The sequence below is a fragment of the Zalophus californianus genome, chromosome 12, assembly GCF_009762305.2.
Source record: "Zalophus californianus isolate mZalCal1 chromosome 12, mZalCal1.pri.v2, whole genome shotgun sequence".
In the NCBI taxonomy this organism is placed as follows: domain Eukaryota; kingdom Metazoa; phylum Chordata; class Mammalia; order Carnivora; family Otariidae; genus Zalophus; species Zalophus californianus.
In genome coordinates, this window is record NC_045606.1 from 59,095,045 (window position 1) to 59,115,335 (window position 20,291).

A 20,291-nucleotide genomic window follows, 5' to 3' on the forward strand; every position below is an offset into this window, starting at 1 on the left:
CTGTTCGTTTTGATTGAACTAGTTGGCTCTTCAGAAGTAGTTTTATCTTCCCTTAAATCGAGAAAGAGAGATGCAGAAACTTCAATCTGTAAGAATTATAAAAGCCCAGAAGGGTTAGGAAGGATGGTCTGTTCTTTTGGTTTTATCATTTAGTTTGTTCTGTCATTTATTTTTTTTTAATTTTTTTATCGTTTTGTTAATCACCATACATTACATCATTAGTTTTTGATGTAGTGTTCCATGATGTTCTGTCATTTATTATACACTGTAACTTCATAGTTAAACAATGAGCAGATATGTATGCAAGTAGCAGGGTTCCCAATATTTCAATTTATAAGTTCGCCTTTTATTTTTCCCAAATCGAATTCAGAAAATAGGTTCCTTGGTGGTAGGAGAGTGGGAAGTGGGTGTTAAATGATGTGGAGATATTACTGCTTAGTGGTAAGTACCAGGTAGTATCTTTCAGGGACATGGCTGGGATGGCCCTACAGGGAGCCCCATTCAAAGGTCTGAAAAAAAAGGAATTCAGGATGTGTGAACACTTCTGTATGTTGCCTATAAACAGGCTTTTGATTAAGTTCTTGCAGCTTTTCAATTGTTCTCACCAGATCTTCGTTAGCTTGAGGCCACTGTTGCCAATAATTGGCAGTGCCAGGTGGAAAATTATTGAGAGGAAAGGCTCTCTAATTTTTATTATGTCAAACTTGGAATAAGAAAATGAAGGCAGAAATAAATACGAGGGAAAATAGCATGAATAAAATATTGGTGTGTTTTCTTCTGCTTTCTCAGGGTTTGTGTTGAAGCTAGTATGGGGCCATTTTTTACTCCAAGTGAAATTAGGTGCTACGTTTTTAAACTTGCTATCCACTTTGCATGCTTGCAGTGTCATAGAATTTTCTTGCTGGAACAGAAACAGAGCTATCCAGTTCAGCTCATTACTTTGCATTTAAGGGACTGAGGTCCACTCTATGTCACAGGCCAGTGTTGTCCACACTGCATTGTAATAGGCTGTCTGTTGGGTATTTTTGCTTTGTTGTTGTTGTTTTTTTTCCCCAAGAAAGACTTAGATGTATTTATCTCAAACCTCATGTTAATTTTAACATATTAGATTGTGACTGCAAATGTGACTGAAGTTTTACTTGTCTTATATCTTAATTTATTTAGATTTGAATTTATCAAAGGCTCCAAAGTCTACTAAAATATCTGTTAGAATTTTATTTCCGAATGTACCTTAAGCTTATTTTGTGGCCTATCTTAAGGGTGAATGATTTCCTACAGCTTGAGATATAGTAACAGAAATAATAAAAATTGCATAAATTAAATCTGAAATCAGCATTCATCCTCAGGGCAAAAATCTTCAAGCCCCTCTTGGGCCACTTTTTTTTCCCAAGCAATATTCAGTTACACAAAATTTAATTTCAGACGCACTGGAGTTTGACACATATTATGACGAGGAAATATGGTAGGTGTGTTCATAACTAATTTCAGGATATCTGGTTAGCTTGTATTTTGGAAAATTACTTCATCCTACATTAATTGCAGATATTACAGTCAGGGAAATTATTAAGATTCCAGAGATAGACCTTTCGAAGGTAAGTGTCCAAAGAGTTGTAAGATCTGAAATAATTTCCTAGCTTTGCCATAAAGTCCATTTTATTTAGACCAGGTACAATTTATAACTCAAAATGATTGTAAATGATCTTTGACATGCCATAAGGCAGAGTAGTAAAAGTGACAGTCATGATGTTTTAAGATGAGTCTGCTCTTATGGATAGACAGTAAAATAAAACCTCGTTCCAAAGGGACAGCACTAATTGGACATGCATGAATGGGGTGGTGATGGTGGATTCTAAGGGCAAAGACTTCTAGCCCCTCCCACCTTGGTCCTTCCATTCTTATTTGGTCCTCGTGGTACATTTCCAGAGTCCCAATATGGTGATGGACTTGGGTCTTTCCCTTCAGCTGTTCTTGTTGTGATTGAAGATAATTTCATGGTGAGAGAAGTTGTGATATCAGAGGTTTTAGGTGCCAAGTTTGAAATGAGAATCCACTGAGGACAATATACTTTCACACACAGGTTGCAAAATTGTCGGCTATTATATGACAAAAGATCTGTTTGGTTTGAAAAGTATGATCAAATTTTAGTATTAGAGTTAAAGAGTATGGTGTTTGGGTCTATTTTAATGGTATTATGGCTAGGTATTCAGGGATTCCCACATTTTGCCCTGTCAGAAATCCCCACCCCCACTTATTGACACAGTTCCCAGGTTCTGTACAGGAAAAAAACAATGGGAATCAAAGTGCAATTTTATTTATAGCCAGACAAGCAAATAATCCAAATGAGAAGAATGTGTGTGCGTGTGTGTGTGTTGCGGGTATATGGTGGAAATATTGACCTAGAAGATGATGAATTTTGCTTCATGAAAAGGAAGTGAAGTTGAAGAGTGTTGCACACCTTTCCTCAAAAGGTAAAACCCAATCAGCATCTCAGGTGGGAAGCCTGAGAAGGAGATGCATTAAAACCATGCCTTCAAATGCCTAATAATTCACACCAGACATCACAGCCCAATTAATGCTGAAGGCAACTGGTGTGTGCTTGGAGGGAAATGAAGAAAGGCACCAGCTGAGGTGTGGGCAGAGGGGCTGAAGTTGCCCCTCTTGACAACATAGTCCCTCAGAACCCAGTTGTGTCCCTGGATTAAGTCTAGAATGAGGGACTTTCTCTAGTTCCAGGCTCTAAACCTAATTCTCACCATGGAGAAAGCAAGAATGTTGTTTAAAGGAGTAGAACCTTTTTTTTTCAAGAGATCATGATTGATCAGATAATCTCAGAACCCAGAGCCATTAGCTCATGGCTATTTGATACAAACCTACTTAATAATCCATGGACATTCTATTTTTTTATTGTTTTATCATTTTTTATTTTTTTAGACAGAGAGGTCAGGGAGGGGCAGAGGGAGAAGGAGAGAGAGCCCCTGACATAAGGCTTGATCTCACAACCTGAGATCATGACCTGAGCTGAAACTGAGTTGGATACTTAACCAACTGAACCACCCAGGATATATATATCCTGACTGAATAAGTAAATCTCTCTCTCTCTCTCTCTCTCTCACACACACACACACACACACACACACACACATATATATATACAGGGACCATATTTACCTCCTCTTCCATTGATGGTGAAAGTATACAGTAACTTCTCACTCTTGAAATTAGTCAGGTCTTTATGGAACAGAGGGTGGTGGAAATGGCATGCACCAGGGTGCAGCATGATAATAACAGTAGCTACCATTTATTGCCTTATCTTATGCCTATAATTGTGTCTCCTGTTTTATATACATTATGTCATTTAATCCTGGCCACTCTTTTCATATGAGGAAACAAGATCAGGAGGATAAACAGTTTGTCCAAAGCTCCTGTCTGTCTATAATTTTCTCATTGTACATCTAGATTTGGTGAGCTCCATGTACTTAGAACATATCTTGGTGTTAGATTTATGTTTGCATATACATCTGTGAACTGTTTTTTCTTCTGTTACTGGCTTATTTCTTCAATAGTCATGAAAAGGAGAAAATAGTCAAAAGTTTTCAGAAGGAGATTATACTGACACATTAGTATATAGAGGAACAAAGAGTGTGTGTGTTTATTTCTTATTTATTTATTTATTTATTTTATTCATAAAGATTGTATTTATTTATTTGACAGAGAGAGACACAGCTAAAGAGGGAACACAAGCAGGGGGAGTGAGAAAGGGAGAAGCAGCTTGCTTCCCACAGAGCAGGGAGCCCCATGTGGGGCTCGATCCCAGGACCCTGGGATCATGACCTGAGCCAAAGGTAGACGCTTAATGACTGAGCCACCCAGGTGCCCCTATTTATTTATTTTAAAAGATTTTATTTATTTGTCAGAGAGAAAGAGAGAGAGCAAGAGCATGCACAAGCAGGGGGAGCAGCAGGCAGAAGGAGAAGCAGGCTCTCTGCTGAGCAGGGAGCCCAATGTGGGACTCTGGGATCATTACCTGAGCCACTTAACCGACTGAGCCACCCAGGTGCCCCAAAGAGTGTGTTTTGTTTTTTTTTTTTTAATAAGAGACTACCTGAGACTCTATTTTTAAAATTTTTTATTGTTACATTAATCACCATACATTACATCATTAGTTTTTGATGTAGTGTTCCATATTCATTGTTTGTGCATAACACCCAGTGCTCCATGCAGAATGTGCCCTCTTTAATACCCATCACCAGGCTAACCCATCCCCCACCCCCCGCCCCTCTAGAACCCTCAGTTTGTTTTTCAGAGACCATCATCTCTCATGGTTCATCTCCTCCTCCGATTTCCCCCCCTTCATTCTTCCCCTCCTGCTATCTTCTTTTTTTTTTTCTTAATATATATTGCATTATTTGTTTCAGAGGTACAGATCTGTGATTCAACAGTCTTGCACAATTCACAGCGCTCACCATAGCACATACCCTCCCCAATGTTTATCACCCAGCCACCCCATCCCTCCCACCCCCACCACCACTCCAGCAACCCTCAGTTTGTTTCCTGAGATTAAGAATTCCTCGTATCAGTGAGGTCATATGATACATGCCTTTATCTGATTGACTTATTTCGCTCAGCATAATACCCTCCAGTTCCATCCACGTCGTTGCAAATGGCAAGATTCCATTCCTTTTGATGGCTGCATAATAGTCCATTGTGTATATATACCACATCTTCTTTATCCATTCATCTGTCGATGGACATCTTGGCTCTTTCCACAGTTTGGCTATTGTGGACATTGCTGCTATAAACATCGGGGTGCACGTACCCCTTCAGATCCCTACATTTGTATCTTTGGGGTATATATCCAGTAGTGCAATTGCTGGATCGTATGGTAGCTCTATTTTCAACTGTTTGAGGAACCTCCATATTGTTTTCCAGAGTGGCTGCACCAGCTTGCATTCCCACCAACAGTGTAGAAGGGTTCCCCTTTCTCCGCATTCCCCGCCAACATCTGTCATTTCCTGACTTGTTAATTTTAGCCATTCTGATGGGTGTGAGGTGGTATCTCATTGAGGTTTTGATTTGGATTTCCCTGATGCCGAGCGATGTTGAACACTTTTTCATGTGTCTGTTGGCCATATGGATGTCTTCTTTGGAAAAATGTCTGTTCGTGTCTTCTGCCCATTTATTGATTGGATTATTTGTTCTTTGGGTGTTGAGTTTGATAAGTTCTTTATAGATTTTGGATACTAGTCCTTTATCTGATATGTCATTTGCAAATATCTTCTCCCATTCTGTCGGTTGTCTTTTGGTTTTGTGGACTGTTTCTTTTGCTGTGCAAAAGCTTTTTATCTTGATGAAGTCCCAATAGTTCATTTTTGCCCTTGCTTCCCTTGCCTTTGGCGATGTTTCTAGGAAGAAGTTGCTGCAGCTGAGGTTGAAGAGATTGCTACCTGTGTTCTCCTTTAGGATGTTGATGGACTCCTGTCTCACATTTAGGTCTTTCAACCATTTGGAGTCTATTTTTGCGTGTGGTGTAAGGAAATGGTCCAGTTTCATTCCCGCACGTGGTTGTCCAATTTTCCCAACACCATTTGTTGAAGAGACTGTCTTTTTTCCATTGGACATTCTTTCCTGCTTTGTCAAAGATTAGTTGACCATAGAGTTGAGGGTCCATTTCTGGGCTCTCTGTTCTGTTCCATTGATCTATGTGTCTGTGTTTGTGCCAGTGCCATACTGTCTTGATGATGACAGCTTTGTAATAGATCTGGAAGTCCGGAATTGTGATGCCGCCAGCTTTGCTTTTCTTTTTCAACATTCCTCTGGCTATTTGGGGTCTTTTCTGGTTCCATACAAATTTTAGGATTATTTGTTCCATTTCTTTGAAAAAAGTGGATGGTATTTTGATGGGGATTGCATTGAATGTGTAGATTGCTCTAGGTAGCATTGACATCTTCACAATATTTGTTCTTCCAATCCATGAGCATGGAATATTTTTCCATTTCTTTGTGTCTTCCTCAATTTCTTTCATGAGTATTTTATAGTTTTCTGAGTACAGATCCTTTGCCTCTTTGGTTAGATTTATTCCTAGGTATCTTATGGTTTTGGGTGCAATTGTAAATGGGATCGACTCCTTAATTTCTCTTTCTTCTGTCTTCTTGGTGTATAGGAATGCCACTGATTTCTGTGCATTGATTTTATATCCTGCCACTTTACTGAATTCCTGTATGAGTTCTAGCAGTTTTAGGGTGGAGTCTTTTGGGTTTTCCACATAAAGTATCATATCATCTGCAGAGAGTGAGAGTTTGACTTCTTTGCCGATTTGGATGCCTTTTATTTCTTTTTCTTGTCTGATTGCTGTGGCTAGAACTTCTAATAATATGTTGAATAGCAGTGGTGATAGTGGACATCCCTGCCGTGTTCCTGACCTTAGGGGTAAAACTCTCAGTTTTTCCCCATTGAGAATGATATTTGCTGTAGGTTTTTCATAAATGGCTTTTATGATATTGAGGTATGTACCCTCTATCCCTATACTCTGAAGAATTTTGATCAAGAAAGGATGCTTGCTGTACGTTATCAGATGCTTTTTCTGCATCTTTTGAGGGGATCATATGATTCTTGTTCTTTCTTTTGTTTATGTATTGTACACGTTGATTGATTTGCGGATGTTGAACCAGCCTTGCAGCCCAGGGATAAATCCCACTTGGTCGTGGTGAATAATCCTCTTAACGTACTGTTGGATCCTCTTGGCTAGTATTTTGGTGAGAATTTTTGCATCCATGTTCATCAAGGATATTGGTCTGTAATTCTCCTTTTTGATGGGGTCTTTGTCTGGTTTTGGGATCAAGGTAATGGTGGCCTCATAAAATGAGTTTGGAAGTTTTCCTTCCATTTCTATCTTTTGGAACAGTTTCAGAAGAATAGGTATTAATTCTTCTTTAAATATTTGGTAGAATTCCCTTGGGAGGCCATCTGGCCCTGGGCTTTTGTTTGTTGGGAGATTTTTGATGACGGCTTCAATTTCCTTAGTGGTTATAGGTCTGTTCAGGTTTTCTATTTCTTCCTGGTTCAGTTTTGGTAGTTGATACATCTCTAGGAATGTGTCTGTTTCTTCCAGGTTATCTAATTTGCTGGCATAGAGTTGCTCATAATATGTTCTTATAATTGTATGTCTTTGGTGTTGGTTGTGATCTCTCCTCTTTCATTCGTGATTTTGTTGATTTGGGTCATTTCTCTTTTCTTTTTGATAAGTCTGGCCAGGGGTTTATCAATCTTGTTAATTCTTTCAAAGAACCAGCTCCTAGTTTCGTTGATCTGTCCTACTGTTCTTTTGGTTTCTATTTCATTGATTCATTATTTCTCTTCTTCTGCTGGGTTTAGGCTTTATTTGCTGTTTTCTCTCTAGCTCCTTTAGGTGTAGGGTTAGGTTGTGTATTTGAGACCTTTCTTGTTTCTTGAGAAAGGCTTGTATTGCTCTATACTTTCCTCTTAGGACTGCCTTTGCTGCATCCCAAAGATTTTGAACAGTTGTGTTTTCATTTTCATTGGTTTCCATGAATTTTTTTAATTGTTCTTTAATTTCCTGGTTGACCCATTCATTCTTTAGTAGGATGCTCTTTAGCCTCCATGTATTTGAGTTCTTTCCGACTTTCCTCTTGTGATTAAGTTCTAGTTTCAAAGCACTGTGGTCTGAAAATATGCAGGGAATAATCCCGTCTTTTGGTACTGGTGGAGACCTGATTTGTGACCTAGGATGTGATCTATTCTAGAGAATATTCCATGGGCACTAGAGAAGAATGAGTATTCTGTTGCTTTAGGATGGAATGTTCTGAATGTGTCTGTGAAGTCCATTTGGTCCAGTGTGTCATTTAAAGTCCATATTTCCTTGTTGATCTTTTGCTTAGATGATCTGTCCATTTCACTGAGGGGGGTCTTAAAGTCCCCCACTATTATTATGTTGTTGTCGATGTGTTTCTTTGCTTTTGTTAATTGCCTTATATAATTGGCTGCTCCCACGTTAGTGGCATAGATATTTACAATTGTTAGATCTTCTTGTTGGATAGACCCTTTAAGTATGATATAGTGTCCTTCCTCATCTCTTATTACAGTCTTTGGTTTAAAATCTAATCTGTCTGATATAAGGATCAGCTTTCTTTTGGTGTCCATTAGCATGGTAAATGGTTTTCCACCCTCTCACTTTCAATCTGGGGGTGTCTTGGGGTCTAAAATGAGTCTCTTGCAGACAGCATATTGACAGGTCTTGTTTTTTTATCCAATCTGATAGCCTGTGTCTTTTGATTGGGGCATTTAGCCCATTTACATTTAAGGTAACTATTGAAAGATATGAATTTAGTGCCATTGTATTGCCTGTAAGGTGACTGTTACTGTATATTGTCTGTGTGTTCCTTTCTGGTCTATGTTGCTTTTAGGGTCTCTCTTTGCTTAGAGGACCCCTTTCAATATTTCCTGTAGGGCTGGTTTCGTGTTTGCAAATTCCCTTAGTTTTTGTTTGTCCTGGAAGCTTTTTATCTCTCCTTCTATTTTCAATGACAGTCTAGCTGGATATAGTATTCTTGGCTGCATATTTTTCTCATTTAGTGCTCTGAATATATCATGCCAGTCCTTTCTGGCCTGCCAGGTCTCTGTGGATAGGTCTGTTGCCAATCTAATGTTTCTACCATTGTAGGTTACACATCTCCTCTCCCAAGCTGCTTTCAGAATTTTCTCTTTGTCTTTGAGACTCGTAAGTTTTACTATTCGATGTCGGGGTGTTGACCTACTATTTTTATTGATTTTGAGAGGGGTTCTCTGTGCCTCCCGGATTTTGAAGCCTGTTTTCTTCCCCAAATTAGGGAAGTTCTCTGCTATAATTGGCTCCGATATGCCTTCTGCCCCCCTCTCTCTTTCTTCTTCTTCTGGGATCCCAATTATTCTAATGTTTTTTCATCTTATGGTATCGCTTATCTCTTGAATTCTGCCCTCGTGATCCAGTAGTTAATCTCTCTTTTTCTCAGCTTCTTTATTTTCCATCATTTGGTCTTCTATATCGCTGATTCTTTCTTCTGCACTAACTGCCCCTATTTTTTATTGCACCTCATTAATAGCCTTTTTGATTTCGACTTGGTTAGATTTTAGTTCTTTTATTTCTCCAGAAAGGATTTCTCTAATAACTTCCATGCTTTTTTCCAAGCCCAGTTAGTATCTTTAAAATCATGATTCTGAACTCTAGGTCCAACATCGTACTAATGTCCGTATTGAGTAGGTCCCTGGCAGTTGGTACTACCTCTTGTTCTTTTTGTTGAGGTGATTTTTTCCGTCTTGTCATTTTGTCCAGAGGAGAATAGATGAATGAGAGAACAAAATGCTAACAGGGTAACAACGTCCCCAGCAAATATACTCTATAAACAAATCAGAAAAGACCTGAAACCGGGGGAAAAGAAAGGGAAAGAAAGAAGAAAGAGAGAAAAAAAGAAAAAGAAAAAGATAAAAACAAACAAAAACAGAACAAAACAAAAAAAAAACAGAATATGATCAGATATGATCAGGCTGGTGCACAGACCAGTGCCACATACTATAATTTGGGTGTATTTTGGTCTGTTAAAAGAAAGTGCCTCCCAAAATTTTAAAGAAAGAAAAACTTATATTTGTACAAAAATAAGGGTTGATACGATGAAGGGAGGGAATATGACTGTAAAGATGAAAATTATAAACAATTTTATAAAAGGAATTGATAAGAAGTTGTTTGAAAAAAGAAAGAAGAGCATTAAAAAAAGAAAGAAAAAAAGGGAGAGAATTTGATCAGGCAGGAGACTAGAACAAAGCCATACACTAGAGATTTAGGGTATATTTTGATCTGTTAGAAGAAACTGTATCTCAAAATTTTAAAGAGAGAACAACTTATATATATATGCCAAAAATAAGGGTAACTACTCTGAAGGGATAGAATATGACTCTAAAAATGAAAAATAAAAATGTTTTTTAAAAAAGGGATTGATAAGATGTTGGTTGAAAAAGAGAAAAAAATTTCAAAAAGAAAAAAGACAGTTCAAAAAAAATTAACTTTGAAAGACTAAAGAATCATGGGAAAAAAGCCATGAATTCTGTGTGCGGTATTCCCCTGGCTCTGGAGTTCTGCAGTTCTCATTGATCGGTAAATTTGGTCTTGGCTGGCTGTTCTTGCTGATCTTCTGGGGGAGGAGCCTATTGCCGTGGTTCCCAAATGTCTTTGCTGGAGGCGGAATTGCCCCGCCCTTGGGGTCCTGGCTAAGTCATCTGCTCGGGTTTGCTCTCGGGAGCTTTTGTTCCCTGCAAGCTCTCGGTACAGCTTTGGAGGACGAGAGTGAAAATGGTGGCCTCCCAATCTCTGCCCGGGAGGAGCCGAGAACTCAGGGCCCCACTCCTCAGTGAGCCCCCAGAGAAAACCAGTCAATCACTCCCGTCTCCCTGGTCTCCGAGGGTCCTGAGACCATACTGTCCCGCGAGGGTTCCACCCCCGCTTAGCCACTGGAGCGACATCCCTCAGCGGAGCCGACTTCTAAAGTTTCCGATTTTGTGCTCCGCGGCTCTATCACTTACCAGAAGCGGCCGTCGGAGGCCCCCTCCCCCGCTGTCTCTCCTCCCGAATATCGCCTCGGATTCACTTCTCCACACGTCCTACCCTCCAGAAAGTGGTCGCTCTTCTGTTCAGAGAGTTGTTGCTATTCTTCTCTTCGATCTCCTGTTGAGTTCGTAGGTGTTCAGAATGGTTTGATCCCTATCCAGCTGAATTCCTGGAACCAGAGGAAATCCAGGTCTCCTACTCCTCCGCCATCTTGCTCCGCCCCCCAAGAGTGGGTTTTTAAATCAGATTTTTCCCTCCATTGTGACAAGTGGCAATGGACATTTATAGGAGTTGTCGACTTCTCATTCATTCATGTTTCTAGCTGGTCAAACAAAATTGAATTTTGAATAATTTACCCGAACACCTCAGAGGCCTTGATCTGCAGTACTTTTTATATGGGAAAAGCTGGCTTTCAGTCTCTTCCATCTGGAGGCCAGTCCTTTTTGACAAAGAGTGTAGACCTCAGGCAATTAGTAAAAGGGGAAAGATTTACATGATCTGAAGAGAAACCAGAGTATGACCTCAGGCAATTAGTGACTAAGTGGAAATGTGAAGCTTTAGCTTCCACAGTCCAGGGCAGGGCTTGATAAGAGGCTCACCTTGGATCCCCTCTGTTCACCTAGCCTGAAGAGAGACATGATCTCAGTGTTCATAACCCTTTCCTCCAGCTCAGCTCCTCTAATGTGAATTAAAATTGTGGCTTGATTGCTGTTGGAACACTCTGGCTAGGCCATGGCTGACAGTGAATAGGGGTGGATTATTTACTTGGTTAATTTAAATCTGGGTCTGTGTCTTCTGGAGCCATGTGTCATAGGAGATGCCCTTGTCAGAGCATTTTCTAGTTGACTTAAGCCCCTTCTAAGGGCATCTAGTCTGCCAGCTCTCCATCTTGACAGTAAGTGGATTCCAGAGTTCTGCCAGTGTGTCTCATCTCTCAGGGACCTGGATTACCCACGCCACGGGCAACTCTTAAGCCTTCCACAACTATTGTTTAAAAACCTGGAGTTGCCTTGATTTGTCCCATGACAGCACTGTCTCTTGGGACAGATGCAGGAAAATAGTAACATCAGTGTTATGGAGAGGACCCTATGGCTCCTTTGTGTATTCACATTCAATAAAAGGCACATTTATTGTAAAGGAGCCTGTCTAAAATTCCATGGAATTCTGTCAGTTGTTACTGATTGTGGCTCTTATAAAGGATTGTATATTTTAAAATTCACTTAATGTAGACTCTCCTGATTAAGACTGTATTAAAATTCACACAGGGATAGGAACTAAGTAAGAGTATTTTCAAGAAAGCATTTGCTGCAAAATTCACAGGATAAATGTAACTATAAAAAGAATATTAAAATGTCTGAGAAAAATGTCTTTTCTGAGAACCCCAACTCTTACTAAAATAGATATGCTAATCCCAATACTTTTCTCTATTGATTTGAGCAGCATTCTTGAGGGATTCCATTAAGTTGCATTTTGTTGGCCGAATCTGAGTCATGCAAATAATAAACATGCATTACCTTTAAAAAAGTACCCTATAATTAGAATGGTCACCAATTCAAACTGATCTTTCTTATAACTGGTATGAATTAGTGGGGCTTTTATAGTATTCCCAGTCACTGTCAATTTAATACAAAATGATGTAAAATTACTTCTCCTATTCCTTTAGTGATACCATTGAGAACATTAGACCAACTGGAAAGAAGATTTTACTTCGGGAGTTGCATTCTTCTTCTCTGGTATATTATGGGAACTCTGCTTTTACTTTTTTTTTTTAATTGATGACTTGTCGCCTTGCCTTTTTATCATCGAGGAAAATGAAACATAGACAAACATGTAGCTCAAATGCAGCTCTGAAACCGAATAAGGTAGCAACCTATTATTAAATGTAGAGCAGACTAAACACTTTTTAAAAGAAGAATCAGGTTTCAGGCTTTAGCTTTGTGCTTGTCATTTAGACTTTGGAATAATCATACTTGCTGGGGCTGAAGCATTTGATGCTAGGCAGACTATGGACTGTAGTGAGTTTCTTTTTTTTCCTCTAACAGTTGTAGCCATATACTTGTGGTCCTTCCCAGATGTAGTGGGGTGCAGGATTTCTGGTCACATAGCTGAGGGGTGAAATTCTAAACCATAATGTCAAGCTTGTGGCACTCTCAGGTAGATATACAAGTAGGGTCTCTGCATGGCAAGAATCGTCTACCTAGCTGTTTACAGAAGCAGCAATTCCATGAAAAGGTACTCCTTTTTTCAAGGCACAGACTCACCATTCCAGGAAGGGAGCCAGATATTGAAATATGACAAATTTTACAAGGGATTTTTTTTTTAATCCCTTTTGGTGCCAGTCTTGTCCAAGTGTTAAAGAAATCCTAAGGACATATAATACAGACAGGTAAAAGTGGCTAGGATGCCGTACTTGCACGGGTCCCAGCTGTTTGGGTGTCCTGAGAAGCTGTTGTGCTCTTGCAAAGTCCCTGGGAGAAAGCAGCCTGTGGGCGTTTATGCAGGAACAATTCAGATTTGCAAAGGTCATAACAACAAAGTACTTTCAACTCAAGTAAAGCCCAAACTCAAAAGTTATTAACTTTGAGTTTAGTTTGAGATTTGGGGTTATTTCTTTCTCGCATTCAGATGGTCTCACTCAAGTGGAAACACTGAAAGAAAGGTGAGCAGAAGTCCTCCAGTGAGCATGTCGGCTCTGAGTTCCCACTGGAGCCAGCTCCTGGAAGTCCTTCGAGTGTGGCCTGTTACTCCTGAACACACCTTAGATATTATCTACCAACGGAGCACCAGCCACTGTTACTCATGACATAGAAATTGCTGCTGCCGTAGCTGGTGCATGCCCTTGGTTCTAAAGAAGGTGTGGTTTATCAGAACTTTAATTTATGGCCATGGATATTACTCACCTACTTCAGATCTAATTTCAGCTGGAATACTTACTTGACAAAGCATTCGTGTGGCTGAGAAACTGACTCTTTTATTTAAGCTGCTGATAGATTTAGCTGTCCCCTTTTTGAAGATTTGCACATTTCCTGGCTTACTTGGAACTGGTACCATGTGGGATCAAAGACAGCTAGAGACCTTGTATTAATTCTATAAATGTTAAAATAAAAGTTAAGCTCCATTTTCTGGTTCCTGTTGTAACTGGAAAGAATAGCTCATTCACAAGAAGAAAATGAATTAAAAATTAGGAACAGCATGCCTTATCTCTTCCAAATGTGGATATAGATATCGGTTTTGCTTTTCCCTCATTATATCACACAGCAAAGAAAGTCACCTTTCATAACTACGCTGTGACCTCCTCCATCTGGGTCTTCTGCTCTAGAGATAGGAGGGAACCAACTCTCTTTAGGGCCCATGGCTCCCCTTGCTTCATACCTTTTGTTTCCCTGTTGCTGCACAGAGGCTCATGGTGGTGGAAGTTGCCTGTACTATCCCTATGCCATGTTCCTTCCACCTCCTTTGCTGATGTATGTGTGTATATGTGCGCATGCTGGAATCCAGGGATAATTTTGCTGAGGGAAGACAGAAGACATTTCTCAACTTTCTTGGGGCTTGGCCTCCAAATGCCTGTCTGAATTCAGTTTGATGGCCCATCTCATGAACTCATCTCAGAGTTCAGGAGTCATATGGATCCTGCTAGGATGACTGTTCTCTCTACCTGGAATCATGGTCCTCAACTTGTAAATCTCCAATAGAGAAATACAGAGGAACAGAAGAAAAATTAAAACCTGGCAAACTAAATTCCTATTGATGACGAATGATCTAATACTTAAGTTCCGTCCCGTGTTGTTTTCTCAGGTTTTTTTATTCACAAGATGGCCTGCGAGATAGTAGAAGGTCTGTAGGATTGTAACATGGTTCTATTATAGGAGGGATCTAGTGATTCCAAGATACTTTAAAAGAACCAAGGATGGTTAGGATTCTCAATTACCGATATAATTATGTGACTCAGTTTCTAAATAGGGCCTGGGGCGAGTTTTAGTTTCCTCATAAGTAGAAGGGGGAAATGATTTTTTTTACCAAATGTTGGTGTAAAAATTAATGAGATGGCGCATCATACAAAGCACTTAGCACTATCTCTGACAATAAGCACCCAATAAATGGAAGAATATGTACACACACACATACACACACCTTTATTTCCACTGTCAGGTCTTGTCTATTTACACCTTCTGTTCAGGAAACTTCTTTATCTGTCTATCTGGCCTTTACTTCTGGCCTAATTTCCAGTGTCTAGCCAGCTGTTCCAGATGTTGCCATTAAGCTGTCCTTTAAATGGTCATGTTTCTTTGATCTACTGACAGTGACTTTTGAAGAGAACCCATTACGGTGGTGATTTTAGGATTCACAGAACCATGTAACTTTAGAACTTTATTTGAAAGATGAGGAATATGAGGTCCAGAGAATGTAAGTAATTTCCTCCAAATCACACAGTTCTCAAGTCTAGATTTCTGGGTTGTCAGCATTGTCTTTTACATACGTAAGAGTCCTTCAGACCCAGAGGAGAGTCTGGGCAAAGCACAGGATTTAGATTGAGAAGGGGTTATGTTTGAACATACAAGAGGACTTAATAGTGATAAAATGTTTGCAAATTGTGACCTTATGCAAGGTACTTACCTCTCCATTTCTAAAATAATGTGCACCTACTTGCCTTGTAGGATCTTGTGAGATCTAGATTCTAGACAGTGTAGGTGAAAATGTTTGTAAGCTGCAAAATGCTCATAAATACTAATTTTTCTTTTATAAGCATCTAACACACTATATACGTGTATGTGTATATATACATATATGTGTTATATGTGTATCGGGACATAGGTGTATATGTGTGAATCTTAATAAATTAATGTGCTAATAAAACCATTTTCAATCAAACCCAACTTTTGCATGGCTTTTATCTGTAATGTCCATTTATGACCATCTGCGGTAGGCTTTCTGTATACTTCGAAAGAGAGCTCAGTATCTTGGAGGTTGGGCTAAAAATGGGAAAGAATGCAGGAGGGGATTTTTGCTGCCTTGAAATCCAAGTCAACGAGCTGGGTGCTTAACAGGTAGAAAAGCCCCTTGCCATAGGGCATCAGGAGACCTTGCCCTAGAAGGGCTGAATATATGGGGATATCAAGCTGTTTTCAGCTTCATGAATATTAAGCTATTTCTTTGAATCTCAATGGATGATTTACTGCTCTCTGTATGAATTAGGAAAGTAAATACGATTCTAGTTTCTTGTCATACAGGAATTTATAAAGAGTGTGCAGAAATGGCACATTCATTTCAACTTGAGGGCACTCTTCAGTTGCTTGGTGGTGAGGCATTTGAGAACTAAACAGAAAGAGATTTAGGGACTGAGTGTGGGTCAAGACAGACAAGTGCCATCATCATTCTAGCAGTGTGTGTGTTGTCGGCTTAGGTGGGAACAATACATGTGCATATTGGAAATGGTAGCAGGGCCTTGGTTATAATCCTGGTGTCATCACATCTACCTGGGAGACCTTGAACAAGACTCTGAATCACCCAGGACTTTCATTTTCCTCATTTACAAAATAATTAGCATGGCCATCTTCTGTTTCCGAGAAAGGGACAGTGTACAGTTTTATTCATGTCAACTCCAGGACATCTTTACCAGAGAAGATGACTGTCCTTAGTGGTTACAAAAGTATAATTCTACCCTATTTACCTTCTAGGCTTTTGTGAGATCTAGATTATAGAGAATGTGTGTGAAACCATTGTGTAAACTGCAAAGGCTACATAAATATTAAGCCACAAATAGTGGCTTCAGATCCTCAAGTTTCCTAAGTAGTATGCTTGCTAGACAGTCAACAATATGAAAAAAATTCTATTCCTTTTAAAGAGTTTTCTCAGAACATTCCTTTGGCTATAGCAAAGGAAAATAAAATTAATAATTATATTTTTAATGGATGAAAGCTGAATGTGTTTGACTTGGAAACTTTCATCATCCTCTGTGACTCTCAAAATGAGAGAGAGAATTGCTGTATTTTCCTTTTCCATTAAGAGAAAGGAATTAATGTGCTTGTTTGTTTCTTTTTGTTTGATATAAACATTTACAAAACCTTTTTTTTTTTTTTCCTCCCAGCCCCCTGAAATCAAGCTTAACGTTGGCTCAGCAGATTTTTTTTGGCCTGATTTTAGCTAAATCATTCTTTTTTCCTGTTTAGAAAAAAAAAAAAGTCATTGCACACATTGCGATGTGTATTTAAGTGATGGGGACCCCAGAAAGTTGATGGGGGAAGTTTAGAAAACCCTCACATATGCAGCCTGTTATACATTGTATTCCTCCTGTGAAATTTGTGGTTTTATTTTCTTTCATATTGTCATCTTACTTAAAAGGGTGGAAGATTATGGATGACCAGTTCGCATCTTAATCAAGGCAAGGGGAAGGGATTCGTGAATTGAGCTCATGCTTACCCCTGGCTTTTGAGGAAAAGAACCCATGTATGATCACTCGGTCTCTGTTTTCAGATCAGACTCCGACCCCAACGAGATTCCTGAAGAACTGTGAGGAAGTGGGGCTCTTCAATGAGCTGGACTGCTCCCTTGAGCATGAGTTCAGGAAGGCTCAGGAGGAGGAGAGCAGCAAGCGGGTAGGTTTGCTTGAATGGACTCCTTGGCAGGTGCCTCCCCTAACCCCTGTGAGAATCTTCTGTGTGGGAACTTTGTTGGCACTGCAGATTGTGTGGATGTGACCCTAAAACAGCATTTTATCCATTTGCAAGTATTTGTCTAATTTTTTTTTTTTAAAGGATGAATCCCTGATTGTGGTAGAATCTATCGTGGTAGAAACAGACATCTGAAATAGGAAATTCAAGCAAAAAAACCCCCCAAAAACAAAACACCTGATTCTTGAACCTTGAGTTGGATAACTCACAGACTCTCTGTATTCAAAACTAGTTGTTTTACTTTGCTAAATATTTAGTAGGTAGCCTTACATGGGTGTTGCATGCAGAAGACAAGAGTCAAAGAATAATTGTAGCAGTAGGAGAGGGGGTTTCATCTGATTTTGTCCCAGGTTCTCACTGTCCGATTTCCATAATCTTCCCGGCAGACCTCCACCAGTTTGAGTTACTTCCCATTTGTATTATTGAACATCTGTTATTGTTGAGACAAATGGTTTAAATATGCATGTGGATTATTTGTTCTTACAAATGTAGAAAATCCACTTTATGCATGCCTCCAGAATATATTCAGTTTCTTGTAATGTTATGCTTGCATTTTAAAAATCACTTTACAAGATTAAGGAAAGGAAACGGAGTCACAAGTAAATGTGATAATGAAGCTCTTTAGCATTTTTTCCATTGTTACGATAGAGCATTATTGAATGCCCACAATGTACCAAACAACAAATTAGACACATTCCATGAACAGAGACTTAAAATGTGGAAGTGGGTTGAAAGGAAGGGCTGGCTAGGTTGTAATGGATTCTGAAGGTCCAGCTGTTCCATCGGAGAAGATATTTTAAAGGCTCTGATATTTCAAAACCTTTGAATTCTCCTCTACGTGAAATTATAATAATCCCCCTCTACCAGATTTTTCATGTCACATTCTCACATTAAAACAGTCAAGGGCTTGCACTGAGTCTGTGCTGCTTTCAGAAAAATCATCATAATTGGTGGATACAAGAGAGGTATAAAATCGCAGTCAGCTCATTTTATTTATGTATAATTAATTTACACAACCACTTTCCCACCCCTCAAGTGACATGAAAGGCTTTCCGCCCCCCACTTTTAAAATGAATACTTTTTTAGCACTTATTTGCCAGGCATTGTTCTGGGCACTTAAAAATTTAACCCCCCGCCCCAAAAAAAGGAAGAACACATACATTCTATATTTCACTGCAATAGAAACGTATTTTTTCAAAAATGAAAATTACAAGGGCGAAGAAGAACCAAAACGTCTAGTAAATTTCCTCTGTTTTGAGTTCGACATTTAGCTCTCCTGGTAAATGTGGCATCTGTGAAAAAACTGAAGGATTATAAGTTCGTTCATTCCTCAAGATAGTCAAGGTTGGCTTCTTAGATTAAACTGAACTGTAAGAAAGGTGTATGCTAGTTCCTATTGGTTTATATTGTCTTCATTTCTGAGAGAATGGTTTTAACTGAAGTATGTGTCCTTGATTTTCCTACAGACATTTACCAAGGACAGCTTTAGGAAACCCCATGGTAGGGGTGTGGTTTTAGATGTTCTCCTTTACGTAGTACTCATGATCTCCTATATGAAGCCCCATGGGAGGAAATTCTTGCAGATCTGAATTCCAGGAAATCGTTTGCTTCCCCTAAGGAACTGAAATATTTTCTCTGTGTGGACAGGAGAATCATGTAACTGGTTCTGTTTCTCTTTTCGCTTTGACTGCTCGGTTAACAGAAAGCCAAGTTTACTGCTTAACTTTGAGAACTTTTTAGAACACTGTGATGAACATATTTTACTTCCCTCCAGACTAGACTTTCAGTTCTAGTTTATATTTCCTCTGGTCCTGATTTTTTTAATTTAAAAAACATTTTTATGCTATACATTTTTTTCTGAATTACTTTTGAGTCCTTGTTGAGAAAAAGTATAAATAAACTTTATAAATTAAAATAATCAGGCAAGCAACTTTGAGAAAAAGGACAATTGCAGTTGTAGAAATACATATTTTAAATACATATTTAAAATATTTTTAAAAAGTGTCTTTGAATCTTGCTTTTGTTTTTTATATTTTTAATTTAAATTTTAGTTAATATACAGTGTAATATTGGTTTCTGAAGTAGAATTCAGTGATTTATAACTTACAACACCCAGTGCTCATTACAAGTGCCCTCCTTAATACCCATCCCCCATCTAGCCCATCCCCCAACCACCTCCCTCCCTCAACCCTCAGCCTGTTCTCCATCGTTGAGAGTCTCTTACGGTTTGTTTCCCTCTCTCCCTTTTTTCTTTTCCCCCTTTCCATATATTCATCTCCTTTCTTTCTTAAATTCCACATATGAGTGAGATCGTATTGTATTTGTCTCTCTCTGACTGATTTATTTCACTTAGCATAATACTCTAGTTCCATCCATGTTGTTGCTAATGGCAAAATGTCATTCTTTTTGATGGCTGAGTGATATTCCATAAGATATATAAAATATATTTATGTAATATATAAATTTTATATAAATACACACACACACACACACACACACACACACCACATCTTCTTTATCCATTCATCAGTTGATGGACACTTGGGCTCTCCCCATAGTTTGGCTATTGTTGATAATGCTGCTATAAACATCAGGGTACACGTACCCCTTCGAATCTGTATTTTTGTATCCTGTGGGTAAATACCTAGTAGTGCAATTGCTGGATCGTAGGGTAGTTCTATTTTTAACTTTTTAGGAACCTCCATACTGTTCTCCAGAGTGGCTGCACCAGTTTGCATTCCCATCAACTGTGCAAGAGGGTTCCCCTTTCTCCACATCCTTGCCAACATGTTGTTTCTTGTGTTGTTGTTAATTTTAGCCTGAATGTTGCTTTTAGCCATGTGCTAGTTTTGTGATGGGTATTTGGGTGGGGAATTCTATAGCCAGCTTCCCTCGTGGTTTTGGGTTGGGCGTCTCAGGAGATCACCTTCTCAAACTCCAACTTTACTTGCACGCACTAAAAGCTAGACAGCATTCAGGCTGTTGAGGTAGCCTCTTCCCTTGCCTCTTTTTTTTTTTTTTAAAGATTTTAT

General features: G+C 39.1%; 1 protein-coding gene across 1 annotated transcript in view; it reads left to right on the forward strand.

Annotated features, from left to right (window-relative positions):
- CREB5 (cAMP responsive element binding protein 5) overlaps positions 1-20,291 on the forward strand; it is a 376,944-nt gene that overhangs the window by 41,917 nt on the left and 314,736 nt on the right. The window contains exon 4 of the mRNA XM_027574286.2: positions 17,063-17,184. Within this exon, the coding sequence (XP_027430087.1) occupies positions 17,063-17,184 (122 nt within the window). The remainder of the gene's footprint in view (positions 1-17,062; positions 17,185-20,291) is intronic.